The sequence below is a fragment of the Anopheles maculipalpis genome, chromosome 2RL (genome assembly GCF_943734695.1).
Source record: "Anopheles maculipalpis chromosome 2RL, idAnoMacuDA_375_x, whole genome shotgun sequence".
In the NCBI taxonomy this organism is placed as follows: domain Eukaryota; kingdom Metazoa; phylum Arthropoda; class Insecta; order Diptera; family Culicidae; genus Anopheles; species Anopheles maculipalpis.
In genome coordinates, this window is record NC_064871.1 from 55,931,050 (window position 1) to 55,956,526 (window position 25,477).

The 25,477-nt window shown below is 41.8% G+C and overlaps 7 protein-coding genes across 8 annotated transcripts in view; 5 read left to right on the forward strand and 2 right to left on the reverse strand.

Moving 5' to 3' along the window:
- Window positions 1–4,965, reverse strand: part of LOC126558012 (dopamine receptor 1) — a 71,096-nt gene extending 66,131 nt beyond the window's left edge. Inside the window, exon 1 of the mRNA XM_050213943.1 lies at window positions 4,867–4,965. Coding sequence (XP_050069900.1) covers window positions 4,867–4,923 — 57 coding nt within the window. The 5' untranslated portion in view covers window positions 4,924–4,965. The remainder of the gene's footprint in view (window positions 1–4,866) is intronic.
- Window positions 1–25,477, forward strand: part of LOC126559341 (calmodulin) — a 279,933-nt gene that overhangs the window by 128,773 nt on the left and 125,683 nt on the right. The window lies entirely within an intron of this gene.
- Window positions 1–25,477, forward strand: part of LOC126559276 (zinc finger protein 593 homolog) — a 338,322-nt gene that overhangs the window by 123,472 nt on the left and 189,373 nt on the right. The window lies entirely within an intron of this gene.
- LOC126558182 (hydroxylysine kinase) overlaps window positions 1–25,477 on the forward strand; it is a 172,340-nt gene that overhangs the window by 86,828 nt on the left and 60,035 nt on the right. The window lies entirely within an intron of this gene.
- Window positions 1–25,477, forward strand: part of LOC126557047 (ETS-like protein pointed) — a 176,419-nt gene that overhangs the window by 53,935 nt on the left and 97,007 nt on the right. The gene's annotated exons all lie outside the window — the stretch shown is intronic.
- On the forward strand, window positions 9,817–12,258 carry LOC126557123 (mucin-2-like). Its single transcript, XM_050212787.1, has one exon. It carries the CDS (start codon window positions 9,817–9,819, stop codon window positions 12,256–12,258), a length of 2,442 nt encoding a protein of 813 aa, XP_050068744.1.
- LOC126557739 (DNA polymerase epsilon subunit 2) lies at window positions 23,473–25,220 on the reverse strand. The gene is made up of 3 exons (XM_050213616.1): window positions 25,131–25,220; window positions 23,842–25,069; window positions 23,473–23,769 (listed from the first exon to the last, which is right to left on the reverse strand). Exons 1-3 carry the CDS (start codon window positions 25,199–25,201, stop codon window positions 23,503–23,505), a joined length of 1,566 nt encoding a protein of 521 aa, XP_050069573.1. The 5' UTR covers window positions 25,202–25,220; the 3' UTR covers window positions 23,473–23,502.

Genomic DNA, 25,477 nt, shown 5'->3' on the forward strand with positions numbered 1-25,477 from the left:
CGCGCCAAAAAGGATACACCGTTTGGGGTTGTAACAGATTACGCGATTAACATACGGAGCCGAAAAGATGGGATTACCGAGCATGCTACTAGCTTTACACACAGACACTGCACGCCGTAGCTCCCCCAAGGATGTCAGTCGGTGTCAAAGCTTTTGTAGCTAAAATCCGACGAAATGTGTCCGCTCTCTGTCTCTCGCTCGTATTGGCCATATGGTGGATGGAAAAAGTGCAACCCTTTGTAACTGCATTGCTTGTATCACCTTCGCATCTGGCAAGCAGTGCTATCATACGAACAGGGGAAACACACAAGCCGCACATACGGCGAACGCTACTAATCTTATTGCAAAGGTATTCAATCATCTCGCTCGACGTATGTGTGACACGAGGGTATTGCGCGGTGTATTCAAAAATCAGTTTAGAAATTCAATTCGATTACGAATGAACGTGATTCAGGGAGGCGGAAATGTAATCACTACCAATGAATGGTGGTAAGATTTTATGTACTTTTTAGCTCTGGGAACCAGTTTGGCAATGAATTGATTCACTTTAACATTTAACCGGCCTGCAATCAATGTCAGATAGAAAGGATTGTCAATTTTTTTAATTTCTGTTAACTGTATGTTGTTCCTTAGGTCTCTTGGTAGAGCACTTAATATTCCATAACAAAAAGTTGGATAATTATTTGCATCAATTTCATCAATCATTATTTCAAAACTGGAAACATTAAACTTTCTCTTCCTCTTTATCACTGATGCACGGTTACAAATAACTGTGTCAACAAGATAAAATAGGTAATTTGTGTTAGGGCTTTTACACTTTTTTTTTGCCACATGTCTACATGCCTTGTCTACGCATCTACTACATCAACCGTACGTTGTGAAGCGAACATTTTCTCGTCCGTTGCGCATTTTAATCAATCGTCAATCTACGCCCAAACCATCGTAACCCGAGGCCTCTCGCTGTGGTGCTATCACTGTTCGACATACATTGTTTCTTCCGGTATCCAAAGCAACAAACACACATACACAACACATCACACACACGCACACTGATTGATGGTTCATTTATTCGCTAGACTGCGCAACATATCGAACCAGTAGAATATGATTTGCGCGGACAGTAACGTGGTAGCTGATACATGTAGTATCTTCGCGGTGGGTTCAAAGAGCCTGGGCTCTGTAAAGTTCTGTCCTCTCTCCTCTTCCTCCTCCTCCTCCTCATCTATACCATTAGGCGAAACGGAAGCGAAAAGTCATTACTGTCCTTTTTTATTATTTATCAATAGATACTTTTTTCCCAGATTCCAGTGGACCTCCTGGGGAGCGTGCACTCTCGCCACTCTGGGCAAGTTTTTGGACGATTCAACGTTTCACCATTTCTTTCCCATTTCGGGTGATCTGATCGTCGACCTCGTCGGCTGACGGCTGATTTCGAAACCACCAAACGAGCGAACGAACCGTCGATGGCATGACACTGGCAGCAATTAGGAGGAAATTAAACGTCAATTCGTCGTGCCTTTCGGGGGCCTTCGCTTTACTGTCAGGATCACTTTAGATTGCTTCCATTCGGGTGAGTATGTGGCGGATAGCCGGTTTCAAACTGCTCCGAAAAAGAAAAATAATGCCGGATGCATGTTTGTTTGACCCACTTTCTGTGAATGTTCTTCGAAACATTACAGTTGAAGTTGGGTTTACTTTAAAATAATATTAAAAGGTTTTTCGACCTGGCACACCGTGAAGCAGAAAACGACTCCGTCAACCCCGTGGCCCGGATAGCCGAACGATGGAGCTAAAGTGGAATAGCGTTTGATTGATTAAAATACGGCATTGCGCTGCACGATCGAGCCCCACTCTCGGCTCGGCTTAACGTGGCTGGCAGTTTTAGAACGCGTCGAACGAAACTCGTTACTTCAAGTGTTTCCTCGGCGGCCAGGAGTGAAAATGGCGAGGAACATATACAAGCGAAGGTCACAAATTTATTGCGTGACACATTCGGTTTTTGGAGGTTGATGTGGGGAAGAAAATCACATTTACCTTCCACGGGCAATGTTTACCAAAACCTCACGATATGGAAGACTTCGTTTTGCCGCAACAGCCCAACTCAAATGCCGTTGTTTCATGGGATGAACAGTGGAAATTTAAAAAAGATGAAATAGATGGCGAGCTCTTGATTGTTAGGTACACATAATCATACCTTGCAAAACAAGATGTGATGCACTTAACACGTACTAGCTTGAAAAATTCAAACAACAGCAAAATGGAAAAAGAGAATTTAATCTTTCCTTCCCAAAGAAGTCCAAATGCAAAATATTTGACCTCTTGACTTGTCAAGATTCGTACAACCTAAGCCATTCTTTCACCACCGCTGTACGGTGTCAAAGCTCTAACTCCGAATCCGAATCAATGACAAATGGGTTCAAATATTCTCACCCAACTCTCTTCCCACACAAACTGGCAGTATATCATTTTCGCGCCGAGGGGAACATTTATTTCCCTGCTGACGGTTTCGACAATCGATGCCAATTGGACGCATTTTCAAACCGATTACAAAATAAACATTAATAGACCGAAGTAAGATGGATGGATAGGCGCCTCCGCGAATTGAGTGACGCATACAACAAGCGACGAAAAGTTGGGATCTTTTTTAATACTTCTGTGAAGTGTTGGCTCAATTTTTAATGGCTACCAAACATGCCAGAACATGATTCACACAGTAGTACGTTTGCTCAAAACATTCAAGCAACAGATAGCAGACAGGTTGACAAGCGTACCGACAAAAAGCAATTAAAAGTTCAATAAAACTAAGCTGTCGCTCAACAGTTTAACACCCGGTCACATCCGCCAGGTGTTGTGATACGGACAGTCAATTTGGTTACCATCATTTGAAATAAAAGATGACACCAAATGTTGACCAGCACAAAAAAGCCCTTTCCTTGGTACTGCTTCCTGCGCGAGATCTCGGCGAGGTTTTGTACGCGTGCTTTTATTTTACAATCCACACAAAGTTTCCGTAGATTACGCACACTTCAAGCATCACCATTTTAGCATAAAGCCTCGGAAGTGGCAACACCATTAAAAGCCAGACGTGCTTTCGTTTCCGCTAATGGACCTCGGGGATGCAATGTGTACACGGACGGAATGGTTGTGTCCAGCGCCGAAAGTCACAATGCCGAAGGGAATCAAAATTATGACCCTCATTGATGTCAGAGATGATGATGATAAATATTCTACCAATAACATGCGCCACTTTTAATCTTTCAAACAGTGCGAACGCGAACTGGAAAAGCTGCGTTTTTTGTTTGTTTGGGCTTTCAGGAACGATTGCCAGGCCCGGTACCGTCTCGGGGTGCTTGAAGACTGCGTGAAGGTACAATTTTCTTGACACAATTTTTGTTTGTTTACTATCTGCCCAAGCTATCATACGGACAGAGAGCGCGCGCGTTTCATCACGTGGCCTGCAATGTGGAGTGGAGTAAAATGAAATTAATAGAAAGAAAAATCTGACCACGATTTATGCGCTATCAGATAAACAAATTATCTTGTCCGTATTCCCGTTCGCTAGGGCACGGGCCCCATCATCCATCTGTTGCTGGACTGGTCCTGGAAGCGCTCCATTCGCAAGTTAATTGATGATAATTCCTTTCATTCATTCTACTTTTCTACTACATTAGCGAGAATTTTCAGACGGCACAGATCACGAACGACCCTCAAACATAGCGTTGGGCGGTGAACCCAGTATTCGTGTGGATTCCGGTTCTGGGCTAGAGTGAAGGGGCCACTTCTTCTAGCCAGCCCAGGCTCATCTTGTCCACTTGGAGCTATCGGAGAGCCCTTGGGTTCGGGCGGTATCGAATAAATAATGGTAATGAAGCACTGATTGCACCGAAAGAAACTCCATGGAGGCGCCGGGTGTAATTATTATGATTTTTGCGCGCCGAGATGATTGTGGATGGTTGGAATAAAGTTCACAAAACAACTTTTCGTTCCATTTGCTTTTCCTGGAACAAGCGGAAGGAGCTAATTTTGCATACAAAACAATCATCGTCAAATTGGACAAATAAGTGTCGGACAGAAATCATTTCCTGACCGTTCGGAAAACTTTTGCAAGTACGTAGACTCTCACCTAAGAAGATCTTGAGGGTACTAGAAGACTTTTCACTCATAAAATCATAAACTTGATATGTTTTCAGATTAATAAACGGGATGCTCTATTTCAAGTATATTACTTTTTTTACCTTATCTTGCACATAAGTCTCTGTTATAAATCAATATCAATCTTCCATTCCCAGGACCTCTTATTCTGTGTTCGTCTTTCCTGCGCAGCAATTTCAATTCAATGACTAAGATGAATAGATTTAATTCAAGCAAATCATTTGAAATTTTCAACGATTTCTCGTCGCAAACGGACCCGACCGTCTGCAAGAATCTTGGGACATAAAATCCGATATAAATAGGCACACAATATTGTGTTCCGAGTGATACAGTAATCGCGATAGGTTCTTTTTCTACCGATTTGCTTTATCGCAAACGATAGGATTTGCCCGCCAGTGGCTGTTGCCGTCCCATCCAGTGGAACACAGCGCAAGGATTATGCGGAATTATAAAATCAAATTCATTCGGCTTTACGTCGGATTTTGGGTAGCTGTGGAATTGAAATTGTGCTGCTGCCGTACGATCGAATGTGTGTGTGATTGATTGAATTGGTTCTAGTGTGCATCGCGAAACCGAGTGGTGTTGGTAGCATCGGCCTACAACACCCTGAGCCGGGCAATATGGACCATGGAAGTCCATGGAAAAGAAGAATTTGGTGAAGAAAGCAATAAAACATGGATGCTGCCAAATCAAACATCAAAAATCTAACGTTACCGTGCTTGTGCTGGAAAGGTAGCCTAGTGTCCGGATGTCGATGATATCGATGTCCATCCTGGCGGGAATTGGCTTCGTAACGAATGATGGGTTGATGCTCGCTGTTCAGCGTCACTGCTGCTGCTGTTGCTACTGCCTCCAGATAAACTCGAGGCTTCGGTTACATACACATGTGCAACCAACAGCGTTAATCGAAATAGTATACGATGCACTCTTAGTTTAGTTGCTGTGGCTGCACTTGCGCGGCTTTCCACACCAAATCGAACGGTGTGAAATGCAACGTAATTGAATGCATTTTTTCAAACGCATTAGATACGGTGTAATGGTTGTTTTTTTTTACACTAAACAATCGTACACCACATTGAAGTAAAAGAAAACGCCACATACACACAGGTATTAAATTCACTCACTGTTTCGAAACTGCTTCTTCTCTTTTTCTGCAAATTTACCACCACAACAATAAAATACCCTCTCTACACGCTACAATGATGCATTAGTACAACTTTATTACTTGCTTCCTTGTTTTTTCTCTTAATTTTTTGTGTTGGGTTTTTTTTTTCTTAATGCAGGAATCATTCCGGTGAACAGAAGGTGAAAACAAAATTGATTCTGTTTTGTACCAATCTTAATGACGTCTTTCTTGGCGGAATCAGGAAGGAAAATGAAAAATAAAACACTCTCACTTACTGCTAAAGATTCTACTAAAAATAATGACTATGGAAATTAAAACTTCGTTGCGCCTTCCGCCCTGCACCCCAACGTTTCAACCACCGGCCGCACACGATCGCAGATATATTTGTTCCTGATTTCACGTTGTTCACGCCAGCACACAACACAACTTTGAACTTTGCCTTCCGGACAAGCAATCTTTCCACCCGAACGGGTAAGCATTTTGCGTTCTTGTTAGTGCCGATGTTTCCATAAGTTTACACCATCAGCAACCCATTTTCGACTCGGGCGCAGGGACTCAGCCACAGGACACACGGCGCAGTGATTGAAAACGTTTGTGATGACTCCGCAAGCAGCGAAGCATTGTGCTCGGTCGGTAATCGATGCAGGAAGTATGGAAAAGTTTTGGTTTTCCATCCGCTTTTTTTTTTTTGTCACACATTTGCAAACTTGGCGTCATAGGTTTCCACAATACACACACACACACCGTACCGTACCCCGCACACTGGGTGTTTGCCCCCACGAGCGTTGAAACTGTGACTGTTTGCTACGATTGAGGAAATCGCATTTTCGTTACATCGCATCCGAACCATGTGTGCTGTTGTGGATGAAAAAGTTGCATCTTCTTTCGTCGATTTTCGATGGAAAAGACGGGCTGCTTGTTTCAGATAGTTCGAGCGTTCGCTGGATTTATTCTTTCGTATTGTCACTCGTGTTATTTTTCCATCCACTGGATCTGAAGCTTAAACAGCCCGGAAGACCAGCTCTACGCTGGTGGCTTGCGAGTGGAGCGTTTATGTGTGCTAGAAGTTGGCAAGTTTATTGGAAATCCATTTCAAGCACTCTAGCATGATATTGTTTTTATTTTTCTTTCTTCTTTTCACTTAGCTTCGTAGCTCCTCCATCGGGATTTCCACAAGAAACAGCGCTAGCCAATGGGAAGCGTATTGAAACCGGACACATTCCTTTTGCCAGTACATGGACAAAGATAGATTAACGAACACATGATATACCACCAAAAAGGCTATCGATTTCACTGACATTCACCGTCGATAATAAATTGATGTCTCGATTTGGTATGCTTCCCGATGATCCGATCGACGCAATGGACTTTGCGTGTTGCTCTTCGAAAAACGTCCGTCATACTAGCCGTTTCGATTTTCCCGGGCAGTTATTCTAAGTAAGTAGAGTAGCCACTGCCCGATAAAATGCGAAGCTCTCCCAGGGTAAAATTGGCAAAGTGGAAAATAGATGTAATTTTCAGTTCGTGAGAATCGTAGCTCCGAGTGCTCCGATTTACCGGTTAACGTGACGCCTGTCTAACCTCCCGATATCAAGCCGATGGAACGCACGTAATGTGGCCTCACTATTCAAATATGTACGTACACACGCATAGTTATGGAGTGTTAATACTACGGACCTGGATAGAGGCATAATCTCACTGCATACGATCAGTCCCAACCGTCCGGCCGCTGCCACAAACTAACCGACACGTGGGCACGCAACAGCGTCTCATCTTTTATTCAAAAGCTGTCAAGATTACAATCGCAGCCCTTCCCGCCAAAGTTCGCACTGGCACAACACATTCCACTCTAGCCACTCCGCCGGTGACCCCGCTCACCACTACCTAGAGTTTGCTAGTTCCGCCGTCCGGTGAGACGTTGCGTCCGGTCGTTGCTGTATTGGCGTCGTCCTGCAGGACAACGGTAATGTTGGTTTGTTTTAATGCCACATTTGCTTCATCACGCCAGCGGGTTTCCTGTGAATCGTGACACTTGCGGTTTATAGCTTAATCCAAGCCCTTATTCCACGTGGTGTTTTCAGCACCTGACACTTACGCACACAAAACGCACAAGCCTGTATGCACGAAGTTCATGCAGCTAAATGCAGCTACTGATCTTTAAACCCGTATTCACAAACGACTCTAGTACTGACACTTGAACATTTGGATTCCCTTACCGCTTCTACACACTGCTCGCCATCTTCACATACCGTGCGTTTCCGGTTAGCCTGCACGTCCGGGATTAGTACAGACTCAGTTTAAGGGCAGTAAGCAACACCATGCTTGACGCAGGATAAGCGCTCCTTCAAGTTACCGTTACTGCCAGGAACATCGTCTACCGAACGCTCGTTACTAACTGGCTCATTGTGCACGAAGGACGCTGCGATGGCTTGATGTGACATGTGCATCGGAGGAATTTGGCTTCAGCAGCCTACTACATGTCTTCGGCATCGTCTGTGTAGAAGCGTTCGGCTTTTTCCTCATCTATTTGTGCGTGCTACCACGTATACGTTTAGTTACTTCGTTGATTTAAAAAAGGGGAAAATGAACGTTGTAACAGGTTGAATGAATTGGGCACAAATGAAGTTCGGAAAAGTGGTGAAAAGCGCGGGCACAGCTTGAGAACCATCAGCTGTAAAGGGAAGGTAAAAATGAATAGTCATAGCGTTGATGTTCTTAACAAAGAACTAGCAATGAACACGCCCATGAACACACACACTGGTGAACTGGGAGGGGAAAGTAAACTTAATCTATGCTGTGTTCACCTTTTTGGCGGCAAGAACTCTATGTAAAGCTTTATATAACGTATCAGCTTGATTAGTGTGTTGTCATGCTTCCTATATAAAATGTACAATTTTTAAAATTAAAATATATGATCAAAAAGTTGTGTGGAAAATACAAATTAAATGTTTATGTTGTATTATGGTATTAGCAAATTTACATATTTTTTAAGCACAATTTAAATTTGCCTTTCAATGTGTGCAAAAGTAACTGTCACGTTGCAAGTTCGTTAAATCTTCACTACAGTTCTTCAATCAATGCTATCGTATCTTGCATATTAATTACATGTGTGTATGCCGGTATGTACCGGCAGGAATAATTTATCGTACACACCGTTTTACTCATCTGAGTTGCTACACACCACCATCGAATTAATTTCTCGTCATAGTTTTGCCACGATGCACACGCCACACGCACACACCTTACCTTGCCATTGCTCAGTATACATATTCAACATTACACTAGACATGTGCTGCACGTTAGCGCTCCTGTGCAAGGCACATCATTTGTTAAGATCCTTCGAGTTCGCTCGTACAGATGTTAATCGTTTCGTCACACACGATGGTGTGATTATTTATTGCACATCTCAGGACAAAGCTGTGTACGTAGTTTGTCAAGAAATTCCATCCCATCACACTGGCAACAGCTTTGGGATAGAGGATCAAGTGGATGAAGTCCGTCCGTGGTATGGTATGATTCTCATTTCGCAGGATTTGTGCTGTAGCTGTAGTGTGGATTTCTTTCCATCAAGATACACATCTACAATTCTATTCCATAGTGTATCACCATCAAAGGATAGAACTTAACAACAAAACTAAGCATGAGTTGCACCGTGGCGGAGAATTGAATAAAACTCGCTACAGCTTTAAGATTATACTTTATTTGTTTCGTTTTTTTTTCTTAGAGAAGGTTTATGATTTATAAACATTAGTTATCAGTCTCACAACAGCACCCGTTAATGTTTTTCCAGAGGAAATCACTTTGCTCTCTACTTTTCACGGAACGTAGATACAAGTACAAAACAACATTAATATTTTATCATGCTTTTAGTGCGCTTCAACGATAAGATGTTTGTTTATAATTGACTAGTGTAAGTACAACTACAATGTGTATCATCGAATCTGATCGATGAATCAAAGGAATGTGCGGGAAATAGTAAAATCGCAGCTATCACACGAACGGTACAGTTGATTTAATCAGATATAATGAATTATCGAGTAGATGTTGGAATATTTTGAAATACAATTTCCCTTGGAACATTCCACAAAGGTAAAACCATATTTATTCAAAACTAACAATTCATTAGAAAGTCATGAAGGTATGGTAATCATCCCAACACATATAGGTGTGTTGGACAGTACTGAGCTTTTATACTATACTATATTATATTCAGCAATGTGTGATTGTCAATTCTTTAAGGAATGTATTTGAACGTACCATTTCTCTTGTCTGGTAACGTTTCAAGAATTTTATCACACGTTCGGCGGCAAACATAGCTCCGAGTACGCTTTGACGCGATATTATCTGACATCTACGATCTTCGATCGCACTCTATCGCACGTCCATGTTTTTGGTGAGCGGACGAGCAAATGAAGATAAGTTTCTGTTGCTGGCGGATCTACCAAGCCCACCGGCAATTTAGTTCGTGCGCGAACCTTCGAATCGACCCAACGTGACGAGAAAGATACGTTTGTTGCGCAAACGCTTCCGAACGCAATATGGGTGCCTATCCGACACAAACTCGCTGGGGTGGAACTATACTGATCGCGATAGTGCTTATGTTCATTATCATGGTGCATCGATCTAGTGCGGCCGACTCGATTTGTGAGCGAATAGACTTCAACGATATAAATACGTGGAAAGTGCAACAGTGTTCTGGACCATTTCGCGAGATCTTTCGCCTGAGAGCGTACGGTTCGACGTCACTGTTTCGACCATTTCGGGAACGCGTTACCTACTTCCTGTCGAACGATGTGCGTGGCATTAGCTGTACGGAATCGATCAACAGTTTCTACATGAACGCGTTTACGGAGATTCGTATGATTTATCAGCTAATGTTTAGAAATCCTTGTCTGCTAACGCTCATGGTGTACGATTTGGATATGATGGATGAGTTTGGAGAGCCGCTGTTAGCTCAAAACTGGACCACGCGTGCTCAAACATCCACGTGGAGCTTATTTGTGGGAAAGGTGGAACGAGAAATTCGCCGAGCAAGAATACAGCTGCAAGCAGACATGAGTGCGGATGGTGAGCTGGCGATCGAGTACATAACAGTCTACAATCCTCTGGTGCTCGAAGAGTTTTGCATGGTGCTGGATGAGTTCTACACAACACCCGAGCTAACCACTGCAACCACTAGACCTACCACGACCACAACATCGCTTGCATCCACAACTACGAGGCGAACGAGAAGCACTACTACATCCACAACGATGATGCCGTCTACTACGACAACAACGACCAGGCCTACCACAACATCACCCACTACAACCACTGCTTCTACAACTACCACTACTACTGTCACTACGACGCCTACCACCACTACTACAACTCCTATGACTACAACCACTACTACGACTCCTTCGACTACAACCACTACTACGACTCCTTCGACTACAACCACTACTACGACTCCTTCGACTACAACCACTACTACGACTCCTTCGACTACAACCACTACTACGACTCCTTCGACTACAACCACTACTACGACTCCTTCGACTACAACCACTACTACGACTCCTTTGACTACAACTACTACTACGACTCCTTCGACTACAACTACTACTACGACGTCTACCACCACTGCTACAACTCCTACTACTACAACCACTACTACGACTCCTTCGACTACAACCACTACTACGACTCCTTCGACATCAACTCCTTCTACTACTGCAACCGCCTCTACTCATCCTATCACTACTTCTATTACTACCTCTACCATAATAACTTCTACTAGAACTGCGACAACCACAGCACCGCCAACAACTGCTAGTCCTCCATCAAGCACACCCTTTCAAAATGAAACAACAAACATAATTACTACTTCCACTACATTCGCTACTATCGTCCCAACTACTTCTTCAACGGTGACAAGTACAACTGCTATCGTCACGTCAACAACACCGATTACATTTTTCACAACAACTTCTACAGTTCCGACCATTACTAGCACCGACGATACAACATCAACGCAATCGAAAACTACTGAACCGCCAACAACTAGCACTACTGTGACGTACACGACAACGCGAAGACGACGTACTACGACCACTACTTTGAGTTCGACGACGACGACGACTTCAACGACACTTACAAACTATCCCGATCGTACAACAACGCTGCCAACGACGAGTGTCCCTGTGAAAACTACAACAACAACGACGACAACAATTGCGCCCAGAACGACCACCAACTCTACCAACACTACTACCACGTCCACCCAGAGTACCACTGTTCCTCTCACGTCTAGCAGTACAAATCTTCCGTCTACACCTTCAACGCCATCTACACCGAACAGTCCCGTACCGTCCACGACGACAGTGCCTTACACGACCAGGATATCTACACCACCAACGCCCTGGAATATATCTTCCACGACGGAAACATATGCTCCCACCACCACCACCACCACTGACCTTCCCTCGTCAATGCCAACGACACTGCCGATAGTGAATCTTCCGAACGCATCGGTTGCCCTATGGATAGCACTGAGCGGTGTGTTTATTGTGCTGTTCATACTCGCATCGGCCATGGCTCTATACATCTACGTATCTGGTGCTGAGCTTCATCAAGCGCTCGGTAGCGTGGGCCACTTTTTCACCTGCACCAAACGTGACCGTGCTGGAACAGGGAATGAGGATGACCAGCAGCCGTACGGTACGGATCAGCCGAACAATTTCGATCCGTTTGACACGTTCTACGGCCAGCAGCAACTGAAGAACAGACTGCGACCAAAGCACAACAGCATCAGCAGCATTAGCAACAACAGCAGCAAAGCGATCCGCCAAAAGTATCCCAAATTTAATGTCGACCCTTACCAGCAAGGCACAATTGCGGAAGGGTCGATGAATGCAGCATCGCTCGACCAACCACGCTTCGATCTAATGGACGATATCGACGTCATCAAGTACAAAAATAGGCTTAACAAACTTTAACAACAGCAGACGGTAAATGATGTTGCTTGACGTGACGGTGTTCAAGTCACGCGCCCAAAATTAACGGACAACGAACAAGAAAGTGTTTCGTATGTTTTGGCATTAAACAACTATCGCATCCGGGAGAAAATAATGGTAACATCCGTACCCGTAGATAAGTGTTATCTGTTTTGCAACAAATCTCATGTAAAGCGGTTCTTTTTTTTTAACATCGTTTCAGTGTTGTTTTCGCACAACGGCAAGATGCTTTTGCTTTCATCAATCCTTTCGAACTGAGGGCAGCTGATGCTGAGCTGTCCAACCAAACACTTCCCAAAGACGACGCGATGTTCCGATACGAATGGCACAGTCGTTGTACGCATGTCCGTCCGAACCATAGTCCAAAAAATGCAAACCTGGGGAGCGATGATATTCATTTCTGCTCCGCATAAAGTTCATGCATATGAACCACGTTCCGTGCAACAGTTTCCTCGTCGGTGGAGCGATGTTCAGTGATGTGTGTACTAAAAGCTACCTGCGTCGAAAATTAGCGTCAGCAAACAGTTTTGATTGTTTCTACTCTAGATGTCACTACACGCAAAATGCAAATTGACCAACACTGAATTAGCTTCAGGTGCACGTGCACGGGTTCCATGAGTGAGGTGTGTCAGTGTGTGCATTTTTTTTTTACCGAGAGATTTTGTGAATTGGATCGCTGAATAAACATAGCCTAGTAGAAAATTAAGCGCAATGTAAGCAATTGTGCACGGCTGTTACTTTCTTACGAAAAAAAAAAGCTGTATTGATAAAGTGTTCCCATTCGTTCCTATGTAACAATCGATTGTTGAGAATATCGTCCATCGAACGCACTTCATCACACATGTTGTGGTTTCAAATTATTCTACCATACCACACCAGGAGTACGACTAATCGCTCCTCAAACGCAGATATTCATTAATTAGTGGTCACTACAGTGGCGGCTATCAGTAAAGTTGCTTGCTCCAAACATCGGACTGGAGTAAACATCTATTCAAGATAGCTCTAAAATCTTAAAGGTAGTTCGATAGACCATATGATAAGCTTTGCTCAAGCACACTCAGCTCATTAGCTGCTAGCAGTGAAACTTAACGAATGACGCTGCACCATCGTTGAAAATGCCAGCTAAATGAAACAGGCAAACGATGGCATGTGCTTCGTTTCGATACTGGAATTACCGACTTCAAAAGACCACATCTTCAAAATTAGGTAAAACCGCTTCAAACTAAATTCGCAGTATGAGTTTAAAAAGTTTTAAGAATAAATTTACTCAGTATGTGGTTGGCGCTCTCGCGAAACCGCTTCATAGCATAATATTAAACACTTGCAAATAAGATGTTGTGCATTTGAAATTCCGTATTATTTCAGCTTTCCCAAATATTATCGCAGTGCGATTTAGGAACTTTCACACAGTACAAATAGTTTCATAAGCAGTTCATGATTAACATTTTTTGTTATGCTTCCCTCCCTCGTTTTTTTTTTTTTTGTTTCTGTTATGGCAAAGGCTTGAAAGTGAAGAACTAATTTTGCCGCTTCAAAGACAAACTCCTGCAGAGCATTCCTGCCAAGGCGCCCCAAACTAACATACCGTAGGCGAACCGTGTAAACTTTCCAAAAGAAGGAAGTATTAAAGAAAGTTTTCAGGTGTACCGACGCACGCGGTGGCAATGGGATGGAAAGTGCTTAAATTATGAGCGATGAACATTTTTACCCCGGAGATACTCTAATTACGGTGTCTGGCAATAGTTCGAATGACATTACAGCTGGATGGCAAAGACGGTGGGCCGCTATGCGGTGGCTCGGAGTACATGCTTCCCAGAACTTTTCCCAAGATTTTCGTCCATCCCTTCATTATTATTGACAGCAATGCTAAATACGGACCATAGCTTTTGTACCCCGTTTTCGGCCGCACAGGCATACTTGTGAGCAGGAGAGATCTTTAAGAGCATTGGCAGAGGACATAAGTTGGTGAGTTTTATATCAGCCAACCTCTTAGCTCTTAGCTAAAGTAAACGAGATCCTACAAATCTGTGTCCGTACGCTTGAGCGGGATTTTAAGTTAATGTTTTCGTTTGTCAACCTTTTGTTCACGTGAAGATGATACGGTAAATGGAGTAAAGGATTCTACTAATTTTGCTTCATTTTGTTATGTAAATACCGTTGTTCATGTGATGCGATTTAAAACTAACAGTCATTTCAGCCCCAAACGTGTAACATTCCAACTGTAATTGCTCAATATCGAAAAGGAGCATTTTGGAAACGGTAGGAATGTAGGTCCGTTCTTGAAGGGAAATATATTTTACTGCTTATTTCGTATGATATTTTAATACTTTAAAGAGCAAATAGCTTCTAAATCCCTCAAAGTCGAGAAAGGCTATAGCACCAGTTAGTTAAAAATAAAGGAAATATTTTTATACCACTTCAGATGATTCTTTTTCCTTGTTTCTATCTTGCTTTTTATCTCATTCTATATCTACATATAACTCTATCTGCTGAAACTATCTAGACTCGTGCGATTTTCAATTCATATTAAACCTGCTAGGTCATGCCGGCCATGTAATGGTATCCTAGACTAGTTGGCCACAGATGAATGGCCAGCACGGGATTCGAAATCTGCTCTTGCCGAGTGAAAGACCAATGAAACCGGTGTTCAAACCCCATCCTGACCGTTCCGTAGTGAAGGCTGACTTTCCAACCACGTGGTATCAGCGAATTCTTGTAAGCCATTCGATGGCTGGAGTGACCAGGTAGGTAGTTGAGCTATTAGATGCGCAAATAAATAACGACCGTTTTTCCATTAGTTTACTTTTAATCGTGGCATTTTTATTTGTAGAAATTGGGTCAATCAAAGTATTGACCATTATTATTGGTAAGGTTTGTCGTCACTGTTATAAAAGAGGTAGACGAATGCACGTAAATAAGTTAACTCGTTAAAACTTTTACTACTATCCTACTTGGAGGCACGCCGGATAGAGAGTGATCATCCGGCGATCACGTCATGAGTCCGAACCTAAAACGGCATCTCTCGGGATGCGGGCACTCATCAGTGAGAGCCGCGATAAATACAGGTTGGCTCACGATGGCAAAATATTCACCATAACAATTATTTATTACTTTCTTCCAGCTGTCGGGTGAATCGCGGATTCCTTTTCGGAAAAATGATGCATTTTTCGACGCAATCCAAGTATCCAACCAATTCTGGATCTGTTCATAGGAGGAGAACTACTGGTCAGCCAATCCATGTGCCATGGATAGGAACAGATGGAAATCCGATGGTGCCAGATCCGGTGAATACGGCGGGTGCTGTAAAATATCCCATTTGAGGGTATTAATGTAGTTTTTCACAGGTTGCGCAACATGTGGCCGAGCATTGGCATGCAGCAGAATAACTTTGTCGTGGCGTGATGAGTATTCTGGCCGTTTTTCACGCAGTGCTCGGCTTAAACTCATCAATTGTTTCCGGTAGCGTTCACCAGTGATTGTTTCTCCCGGTTTCAAAAGTTCATAGTAAATAATGCCGAGCTGGTCCCACCAAATACTCATCATAACTTTCGAGCTATGAATATTCGGCCGATGATTTATGATGATGTTGGGGTATGACCGGGGGATCCCCATGATTTTTTCCGAATAGGATTGCTGACCAAAATCCACTTCTCGTCTTCCGTCACGATTATGTGCAGGAATTCCTTTCTGTTGTACCGCTGGACCAGCAATTCACACATGAAGAGTCTGCGTTCAATGTCCCGCGGCTTCAACCGACATCTTGTTTCGCTTAGAGCAGCATCGCCGTACACACTCGAAAGTTCTCGATGCGCTTCGGCTGCCGTTTTCTTCGCTCGAAAAAAAATTGCAACACCTCCCGCATATGGCGCTTATCCGTCTCAAAATCAGACATTTTCAAGAACTAGGAACTTCTATCCGCACGAAATAATCACTAATCTGTTTACACACTTTGATTATGTCATTCCCAAACTTGATTTATGACGTTTGTAAACGTCAAAATCACGCCATTGTCCACAGTGGCCCAATTAATTTCAAAACGGCCGTTATTTATTTGCGGATCTAATATGAGGAAGAAGAACTTTTCAAAGCGGCTCAACAATTCTTTCTAACTTCAGCAAGATAAATGATTACAACAAAAAAACTGGAACTCGTTACACCAAGCGACGAGAAACAGATGTGATTTGAAACACTTATTGAAGCCTGTTTCTAATTTACTGCAATGAAGAATTACATCAATTAGTCAAATAGTTATAAGCTGTCTAAGCTAAGATGAAGATATATTGAAATGGAACCATTTCAGACTCTAAACCACCGAAAGAATGCGTAAAGGTTTGTATACACACCGTAATACATTATACGACCACAGAACCCATAAGCACAAGCTGTAGAGCTCCACTATACTCTACTCTCTAGATTGAGCTCTAATAACCGAAAATTTTAAGCAGCAACAAACATGGGCATTGCGTTTTTATTTGATAATCGATTAGAGGCATCCTTAGGCAACGTAAATAATATCTTTTACATAGTCTTCTGCACTCATTTCATACACAACATCGCTGTTAAATTTGCAGTTGAAATTCTATCTCAAATATATCCTAATATTTGGTTGTTACCATAAATATTTGGTTGTTTATATCCCGATAAACCAGTATTTCACGACTATCGTGCATATTTTACTAATTTTTGGCGTTTAGATTGGAGTTTTGGAGATTCGATTCATAATCTTTGGGGTACACAAATTTTAATACAACATAATTAATGTGGTTCGCTGATCAATCATGATGAAAATCCCAATTGATTATTTATCAGTAAGTTTGTGTATTTTCACCTATTAATCGTTGTTTTTCGCTCAACCTCTTGTAGGTTCGCCCCTTGCCCTGCCGATGGTTTGTACGCGAATCGAGTGATGCAAACAAAAAAACCACTTTAAAAATAATTTGTTCATCGATTGCTTCAGATCTATCAATTTCACGTGGAAGAGATTTCCCACGAAAAGGACGTGCATTCGAAAAATTATTATTTACTTTACAAATCCCATAACTTCCTCGAAAGATCAGAAGACCTTCCGGAGTAGTGAACAGCACCATATTAAATCCAATCGATGTACCAACACCACTCGAAAACCGGGAAACCTTTCAACCACTCAATTTATCTCCATTTGTTTAAACCAACTTCAACCCAAGAACCCAAGAAACGCACGCTTACCATCCTTACCGTACCCATGGAATGCCAAAAGTGATACGAAAAGCAATATCCTTGAGAGATAAGCAAACTCTTTTTCTTCACTTGCAGACGCGTGTGGAAGGCTGTGTACCGCTCAATTGCTATGCGTGTTTATGTTGCTTTATCCATCCTTTGGCCAACAACCAGTTACGGAAATGCCGTCGGAAGCAGTAATAACTTAAAAGGAAGAGCGTTCGACTTTCGGCAGGCGTGAAAACGCACCTACCCAACCTACCTCACACACACATCTTGTCACGCTGTATCCTACTGCTTCGTTTACGATGAAATTTGCATGTATTCGATTCCTTTCCTAACACAATGTTCCAGTACAAAAGCTTTTGCGAGCCAAAGTACTTTTTCCCACATTTTTCCTGTTTTACCACGGCAGTTGCGAGGAGTGGTAGAAAATGGAAAGAAAATCGAAAATATGATCAAATCATCAAATCATATTAGTTCAACCACAGCTCAAATCCGATACCACATCAACAACGTCATATTCGGTTGGTGGAAGTTATGTTGCATTTGTTTTCAGAAAGAAAAACGGTAAAAGTATGTTAAAAAAAACAATATCTATTTTCTTCACTTTTTTGTCTAGTCGAATCAGCAGCACCAGTCAAATGAATATTTTTCATATTGTTCAATAAATTTCGAAAGCGAAAACCGAAAATATGAATCATTTGGCATACGGTTAATTTTTTGTCCACCAAGGAAGAATTTAATTAAACGCTGTCACATTGCCGGCACTGCTATATTTACGTGCTTCAAAGCTTTGTGAAGCTGGGCTGTATAATAAACTGACCATCGGCTAGACCTCGTTGTAAGGCGTACAATATTCCTGCACGGCATTTGCAGTGACTGGTAGAGTTTAAAAATATTTCATTAATAAGATGACATCCAGTTGGTGTCTGCAAGGCCCGACATTGGTCAATGTAACGTCCATTTTATGCTTGTTTCGTTCGCACGGTTAATAATTACGTTTTAAAAAGGGTTTAGCCAGTTTACGAGACACCCAACAGCTATCAACCGCATACCAGGAATTACTTGCGAACTAATTTCACATAATTGAATGTATATTAAGCTGCTTTATTTTCATTAACGGTTCGGTCTAAGAATTAAATTACGGGTAAATTGCTTTTACGTTAACTTGGCCTGTTGATAAGGTTGGACTAATAATGGGAACATTTATTATAATAGTTCACTCCCGGTCGTGTGCGAATACATACAGCACTGCCCGCAAATGACCGACCGTTATATGGTGAACACAAGCTGTTAATTTAGAAACTTTTCCAGAAATATGACAATTTAACTGAGTGGCTGCACGATAGCGAACCATTGTATGTCGTTACTTTACGGGGCGCTTTACCGAAAGTGCAGGTATGATAACGAGATAAACTTAAGAAAAAAAACGCCACAAACGTTTTGGAGAAGTTGATGTTCTCAGTCCTCAGAATCTCTTCTTATTAAAACAAATATTTTGTATTCCAGAGAGCGCTTTGGATTTTAATTACATTCTGGTGTCTAAATAATTCAACCGACTCACCGACTTGAACCTTCTAGGTCACGGCATTTACTAATGGCTTACTTGGCATGCTGATTCTATGTAGTTGAACAGTCAGTCCTCACTACATCGTAATGGTCCGTATAGGATTTGAACTCCGACCCTGTCATGTAAAGACCGGCGTAGACGTCGCATCAATCACTGAATCATGGGTACATTAAGTTTATGAATTCTCTTGAACATACCAAACATGCAAAGATGCCCAAAACTCAAAAATTATTCGACTGCACAATTCGATTATTCAACAGTCTTTTTCTGTGGCTCTGCAGGCAAGAGAAATCTGTTGGCCTGTCTGTGCCGGGTTCCTTAACTTAACTATAACCATACCCATACCATTAGTTAGTTCTACGTATAAGGAGACGGTAAGGTACTTTCATGCGAAAGATAGACGCCGGATTATCTAGTTTTACTCGCTGTGAGCGTCAAGTGTTGTACCAAATTTTACGATCTTTAATCTAACGCTCGTACGAATTTTCAAAAGTTTATTCCACTCCAGAGACAGCATCTTTTATTGATAATGTGTTGATAACACATAATTGAATGAACAACAACAATTGTTTTAGTGTGTTTTTTTGTTTTTTTTTTTGGGGGGTTTTTGTTGCCAGAGAATGTAGTTTATTGTTTTATTGCATCGCACCTACTGATTCTATTGTCGTGTATCCTGTACGCTGGTGTAAAGGCTTTACTTCCTTTGACGGGGCTCGCTGCACTTACAGACCTTCTCAACGCACTTTCCATCCTCGAAGTCCTTTGCACGGCACCGTAGCGAGCAGGCCTTAGCCGAGGCCTTTGGGTTGTCGCTCTCACAGACACCGGCACTGATGCCGCCGAACAGCGAGCACACGGCAAGCAGAACAAACAGGAATCCGAAGGAGAATTTCATCTTGAGGCACTATTGCTGGCTTTACTTCCCTTGCAAATGGTGCACGACTGGCAAATACTCTCATTTATATAGCCGTCTGGCAAGGGCCGACACATGTTGTTCTGTACGCGGCATTGGTTCTACAGTGTCTACTCATCCTAAAACCCTGGTATGTGTCCAACTGTGCAAACAAAAGCGAACCGAAAAACGTTGCGCACGAGGTCGCAAAAAAAAGTATGTCGATCATGAAAAAATCCCCAAATTTTGTAACATTTACAACATTGGGTTTAAACGTTTCAGCAAGCCATAGGTGCAGAAAAATAGCAAGAAACGCAATATGTAACTGCCCTAACGTAAATTCATATCAATAGTGCAAAGTGGTATGAAAGGAACTGCTTCAAACAATATTTTGGAGCGACAATCAGTTTTGTAGAATAGATTTAAGATAGACTATATCTGTTGACAATGTTTTTTTTTCTTTCTCTTGAATGCATTATGACATTTTGGGAATATTGAAGAGTCATTCCTCTAGTTATTCGTGTCATGTCGATTGCTTCATGAGAAAAAAAAAAGAAAAACAATGTAGTTTGCTGTATATACAATATTCGGGCGGCTTAGTCGCATGGAAATAGTAGCGCCTATTGGTCATACGAAAGGGCAAACTTCAAATCCCATCCGAGCCGCTTCCATGTTTACCGAACTAACTGTCCAAGCAAGGAATAACTAAAATCAAGAAAACCGGATATCGTACACCAAGATTTCGTTAAATTTTCTTTTCTCCGTATGTCATATCGGTCATATAATGGTTTACTAAACTTATTTATGTCACGTAGTTAACTACTCAATCCTCAGTTGTGATTCCGGTCCTGCCATGTGGAAGACCGGCCCCACCAATGCCTCGAACACCGGACCACCGTGGGTATGAAGAAATATTTAGTTCTTTGGTGTATCGGTGAAGGCATAAGATCCAATGGAGATTTGAATGGAAAAGTGTAGAAGTTCGCTTTAATTCATTCAGCAAATAACAGCAGCAACAGTTAAAAGACTAGCTTGAAAAATATTGTACAAGTGTAACAAAACCTCATATAACACATACACACACGAACACAAAATGAAATAAAAAACACCACAACATGTAGTATTACAATTAACATTTATTGGTTCCTTTCAGTACAGCTATTTGACTACTCTACTCGTCGCAAACGCATTCTCCATCCTGGCAGCTGCCTCCCGAAAATCGCAAATCCTTACATCTCAAAGGACAAATGATTGCGCCAGCGGAAGGTAGAATTTCACCGCAAATCATATCGGCACGGGTTTCGGTCGCGAAAAATACCAACGACACGATCGAAATTGCAACGACGAAAATGGATAAAAGCTTCATTTTTTTCTGTTCTGTTTCTCTTTTTGTTCTGCTGTTAGGCTCTTTTCCAGTGATGGCTGCGTGTCTACTGTACCAGTCGCACGTGCTATTGAACGGGTTGAAGGTGTTTTATACTTTGAACAGATTCGAGCCTTTACGGACAGAACAGTATCGCGTCCAAATAAAGATTTTTCTGCGAATTTTCATCTATTTCAAGTAACGCTACAACTGATCAAACTTCATTTGCTAAAAACAAGCTGAATCTACAGTTTGTTCTGATTTTATACAAAGAAACGAAAATACCGGCGTTTTAAACCATACAAACGTACAAAAGCTTATTTTAAATGTAAGATTGAATGAATTCATTTCCCTGCACTTGGTGTAACTGCCTTCTGTAGCTGTATTTACAAAGGGGCTGCCCGGTAGCAGAAGGGACAACGGCACCGGTCTTCACATAGTACAAACCGGGGTTTAAACCCTATCGCTCGTAATGAGAAGTGATTATCTTACTACCATTATTTAATTTCTATATGCATCCTCCTTATGCCCAAAATCTGATAATTTACAAGCCTCGTTGCATGATTCGAAGGAAAAAATTGGAATTATATGCATTGGTTGTATTGCAACAATTCAGCTTAAGCAGATAAATCGCTATAATACTTTAGCAGCACTGTCCTGTAGACCAAACTTTACACTTTTCAGGCGGACGGATGATGAATTTGTTTACTTCGTAATACCGCAAACCAGCGCGTTACCGGGAAAAGAACATACGTGCGTGTCAGCCATTGTTTCAACAGGTGCTTAACATCTGCAAAGCAGTACCGATGAGAAACCTGTGTCACATTTTCAGGAACAAGACACGAGATGAGGTTTTCGAATGCATTGTAGGCAAGATAGACACTGCTGCGCAAAGCTTCCCGAAACTCGCATCGTGTACAGTCTCGGCAGATTGATAGTTAGTAAGATCTCAGGCTGGATCAAACCTAAATTTATGTGAGATTACTCAAATGCCCTTGATCTGACCGATCTGCCGAATGCCCTTGACCGAAAAAAAACTCACCTGATTTTGTCTCCATTACGTCAATTATTATTATCAGTCGGGTTTTGTTAAAAGAAGTGTTTGTTACGACTGTAGTGACTGAATTTGATGTGGAGCACGAATTTCCTCATACTAATTGTAATCTCTTTGCAATTTCCTCTTTGCTAAAAGAATGCTAAAAGCTATTCTAACTGCTTCGTTTCTTGATAGGAAATAACTTCGTAACATGCAAGCACGGTAATAAGTTAATTTGGCCAGAATATAGGGATCATAGAACGATCTTTGTAACGCATTTAGCTCACTATAAAACACAATTGTAGGATACTCAAAATGTTAGGCCTATGTAAAATTAACTATATGTCTCCTCCACTTACTGAAACCATCTTAACATTCGCCGTTAGTAATGCCACATTTGATATACTATCGTTGAACTTATTAACGTCTTTTAATGTGCAAAGGGTTTGAAATAGTCAACCTGCGCCACATTTGAATAGCAATCATTTATTTAATTGAACAAATTACTTACAAACCATTGAAACAAATATATGTAAGTGGTCAAATCCAACGAAGCAAAATACTTCCAGATTGAAAAACTCGGACCTGAACCTATGCTACTTAAGACTCGACACGGAAACATAGATTGATTGTTTAGCTAAATAAATAAATAAACAGTATCAAGGAACTTTAAAGAATTGTCAGAAGAGTTGTCTTTAATTATTTTGCAGCTGATTAATCTTCAAGCGGAAATCACCTTCAAAGTCTTGAGCATTTTAACAGTCCGTCATACCCGTAATTAAGTTGTTAGTACTCTATTTTTTTTAATTCTCTTCGTAACAGTTTCCTATCTCTTGAACACCTCCAGTGTCTAGGAAGTTTATATCATTTAGAACATGAACGCTATCGTTTGTCTAAGTTGTACCAGTCTTAGCCAATATGTCGTTCGTTTTTTTGCAGTGATTCCAAACGATAGAAAAGTGGTTGTTGTGAGCTTTCTTAGAACGGTCTTTAATTTAATCTGTTCTGTCCTGTTGTTTAGCATACTATACCATACAAGCTAACCTCTGACGAACAAAACAAAGTTTATAATATTGACCCAATATTGAGCACATTTCTCGAAAACTGTTACCACACAAAGGTGCCAACTCTCCACAACGAAGCAGTTCAAAATGATTCCCTTATGTTTATTCTTCATCAGGTATTTGCGAATCTTCGACAATTTTAGTAGAAGGGTAATACACTTTAAATGCAAATTTCGATTTCGGAAAGGATCCTACGTTCATTACCGTACAGTCGTGCTCGGTGGTATGAAATCCTTGGCATGGATCACCGATGACGATTAAATCAGGCAGCGGGTAAAGAGAAAGAGCCGCATCATAGCTCCAATGTGTTGGAAAGGCAATTGGTGTAAGCGGCGCTAGCGTGCTTTGATTTATAATCGTCCGGGCAAACTGAAAACAACAGAAAGTATGCATAAGTACAATAGGCAGCAAATAAGGTAATGTTTTTACACTATTACTTACATGCGTTTCCAACAGCCCTTCCTTGGGAAAATGAATCGTATTTCGACATAATTTGGTTACTAAATCGGCTCGACACACTACAATTTGTTGCGTACAGTATTGCAAACGGCAAGGATTAGTCGTTAGAATAGTTCGGGGAAATCGCTTTTTTAGCTCCATCGTTAATGCATCTGGTATAGGTGGCCGGGGTAAGATGTTTGCCGCAGCAGGATCATCGATCGAGGGCACTATAACCAAATCCGTTTGTGTTTTGAGCTTCTCACACTCGGACAACATGTCACCCAACTTTTGAAAAAGACTTTTCAGCGAATATACATTTTCGTTCGTCTTGGCAAACGGTCCCATAAGAACTATTGCAACTGGAGGAAAATCATCGTACCCTCGCAGCAATTGATTCAGCTTTTCCATTACCAGCGGATTATCTAACCAACAGTCCGATAAAAATACAATACTGTGCTCAGGATTAGCTTTCTCCAATTCGCCCAAATTCCGTGAGTACTTTAGCAGCGTTTTCGAAGGACCTCCCCAACTGTTGACGGATCCATAAAAGGCCCTACTATTGGCGGCCGGTTCTGGAAACGGAAAACCAATCTCATCTATTTTCAAAATACCGTCCCGATATTTGCCGTAGGCCAGCAGAAAGCTTCCCTCGCAAACCAAGCCGGAGGAGAAGCTGGCCTGGCTAATATCAATCGGAACCGAGCCAGTGGGATCTTCCAGGTAATAGTGACCTTCCATAAGCTGTGTTAACAATCCCAGCAGAACGACGTCGTTCATCTTGGACGTTGAGAGAATATTCTCCACTTTGCGCAGAATCAATCTGCTTTTCTTTCCCGTTTCATCCGTACCCGGTGCCATGCGCTGGGAAAACGATTCGTGACGACATGTTTTTTGCCACAGCAGCCAGTATCGTTCGCGGATATAGTTCGACTTTGCATCCGGTACCGCCAATAAACTTTTCTTGCTCGTGTCCAGCAGGAACTTTTTCTTCTCTTCACAATACACGAATGAAGGCACATCGAAAGCACTGATGACGCGGAATATCGTTTCTGAATCATCCAATCCCGTGTTGTTTGCTTCCTTAATAGCCAGTTCGATGTGTTGCTTTTCAACCACCGGGAGACTTAAACATTGGCCCTGAACGTGGTTAGCCACATTCGTAATCCATTTCTTGCGTTCCGTTTCATCGAGCGGATGTAGCTGTTGGGCAAGGAATGTACTTGCTTCACTGAAATAAGTGCAACATTTCTAAAACGGAACGATACTATATAAACAAATCTCATTTGTACCTTCGAATCTGGAACCCACCGAGAGAAAAGCGGGTTGTTATTTGTGCTTTTAATCGAGATATTTCGCTCATTTCCTGTGCACTGTGCTTTGTTGTTCACAAATTTAATTTCACTCTGCATGCCAAGCAAATCTTCGCGCCTAGATGGTTTGCTGGTTATACACACGGTTTGGTAACATTACTTGTTCCCTGTCAAATTGACTTTACTCGCTGTCAAACAGTAGCAATTTGCACGATCAATTGGCTTTTTGCATTATGAAACAAAAAATACATGGTAATTTGTTGAGATATTCATTTTCTATGTTTTTTAACTAACATAAATGTGTGGAGATAAATTTCAGAAAAGTT

Bases quoted from the DNA above. Each gene is read 5' to 3' on its own strand.
- LOC126557123 (XM_050212787.1), top strand. From the start codon at position 9,817: ATGGGTGCCTATCCGACACAAACTCGCTGGGGTGGAACTATACTGATC.
- LOC126557739 (XM_050213616.1), bottom strand. From the start codon at position 25,201: ATGAGCGAAATATCTCGATTAAAAGCACAAATAACAACCCGCTTTTCT. The intron at 25,070-25,130 runs GTACAAATGAGA...CACTTATTTCAG, and splicing joins GGTGGGTTCCAGATTCGAAG to TGAAGCAAGTACATTCCTTG. The intron at 23,770-23,841 runs GTAAGTAATAGT...TGTTGTTTTCAG, and splicing joins AAGGGCTGTTGGAAACGCAT to TTTGCCCGGACGATTATAAA.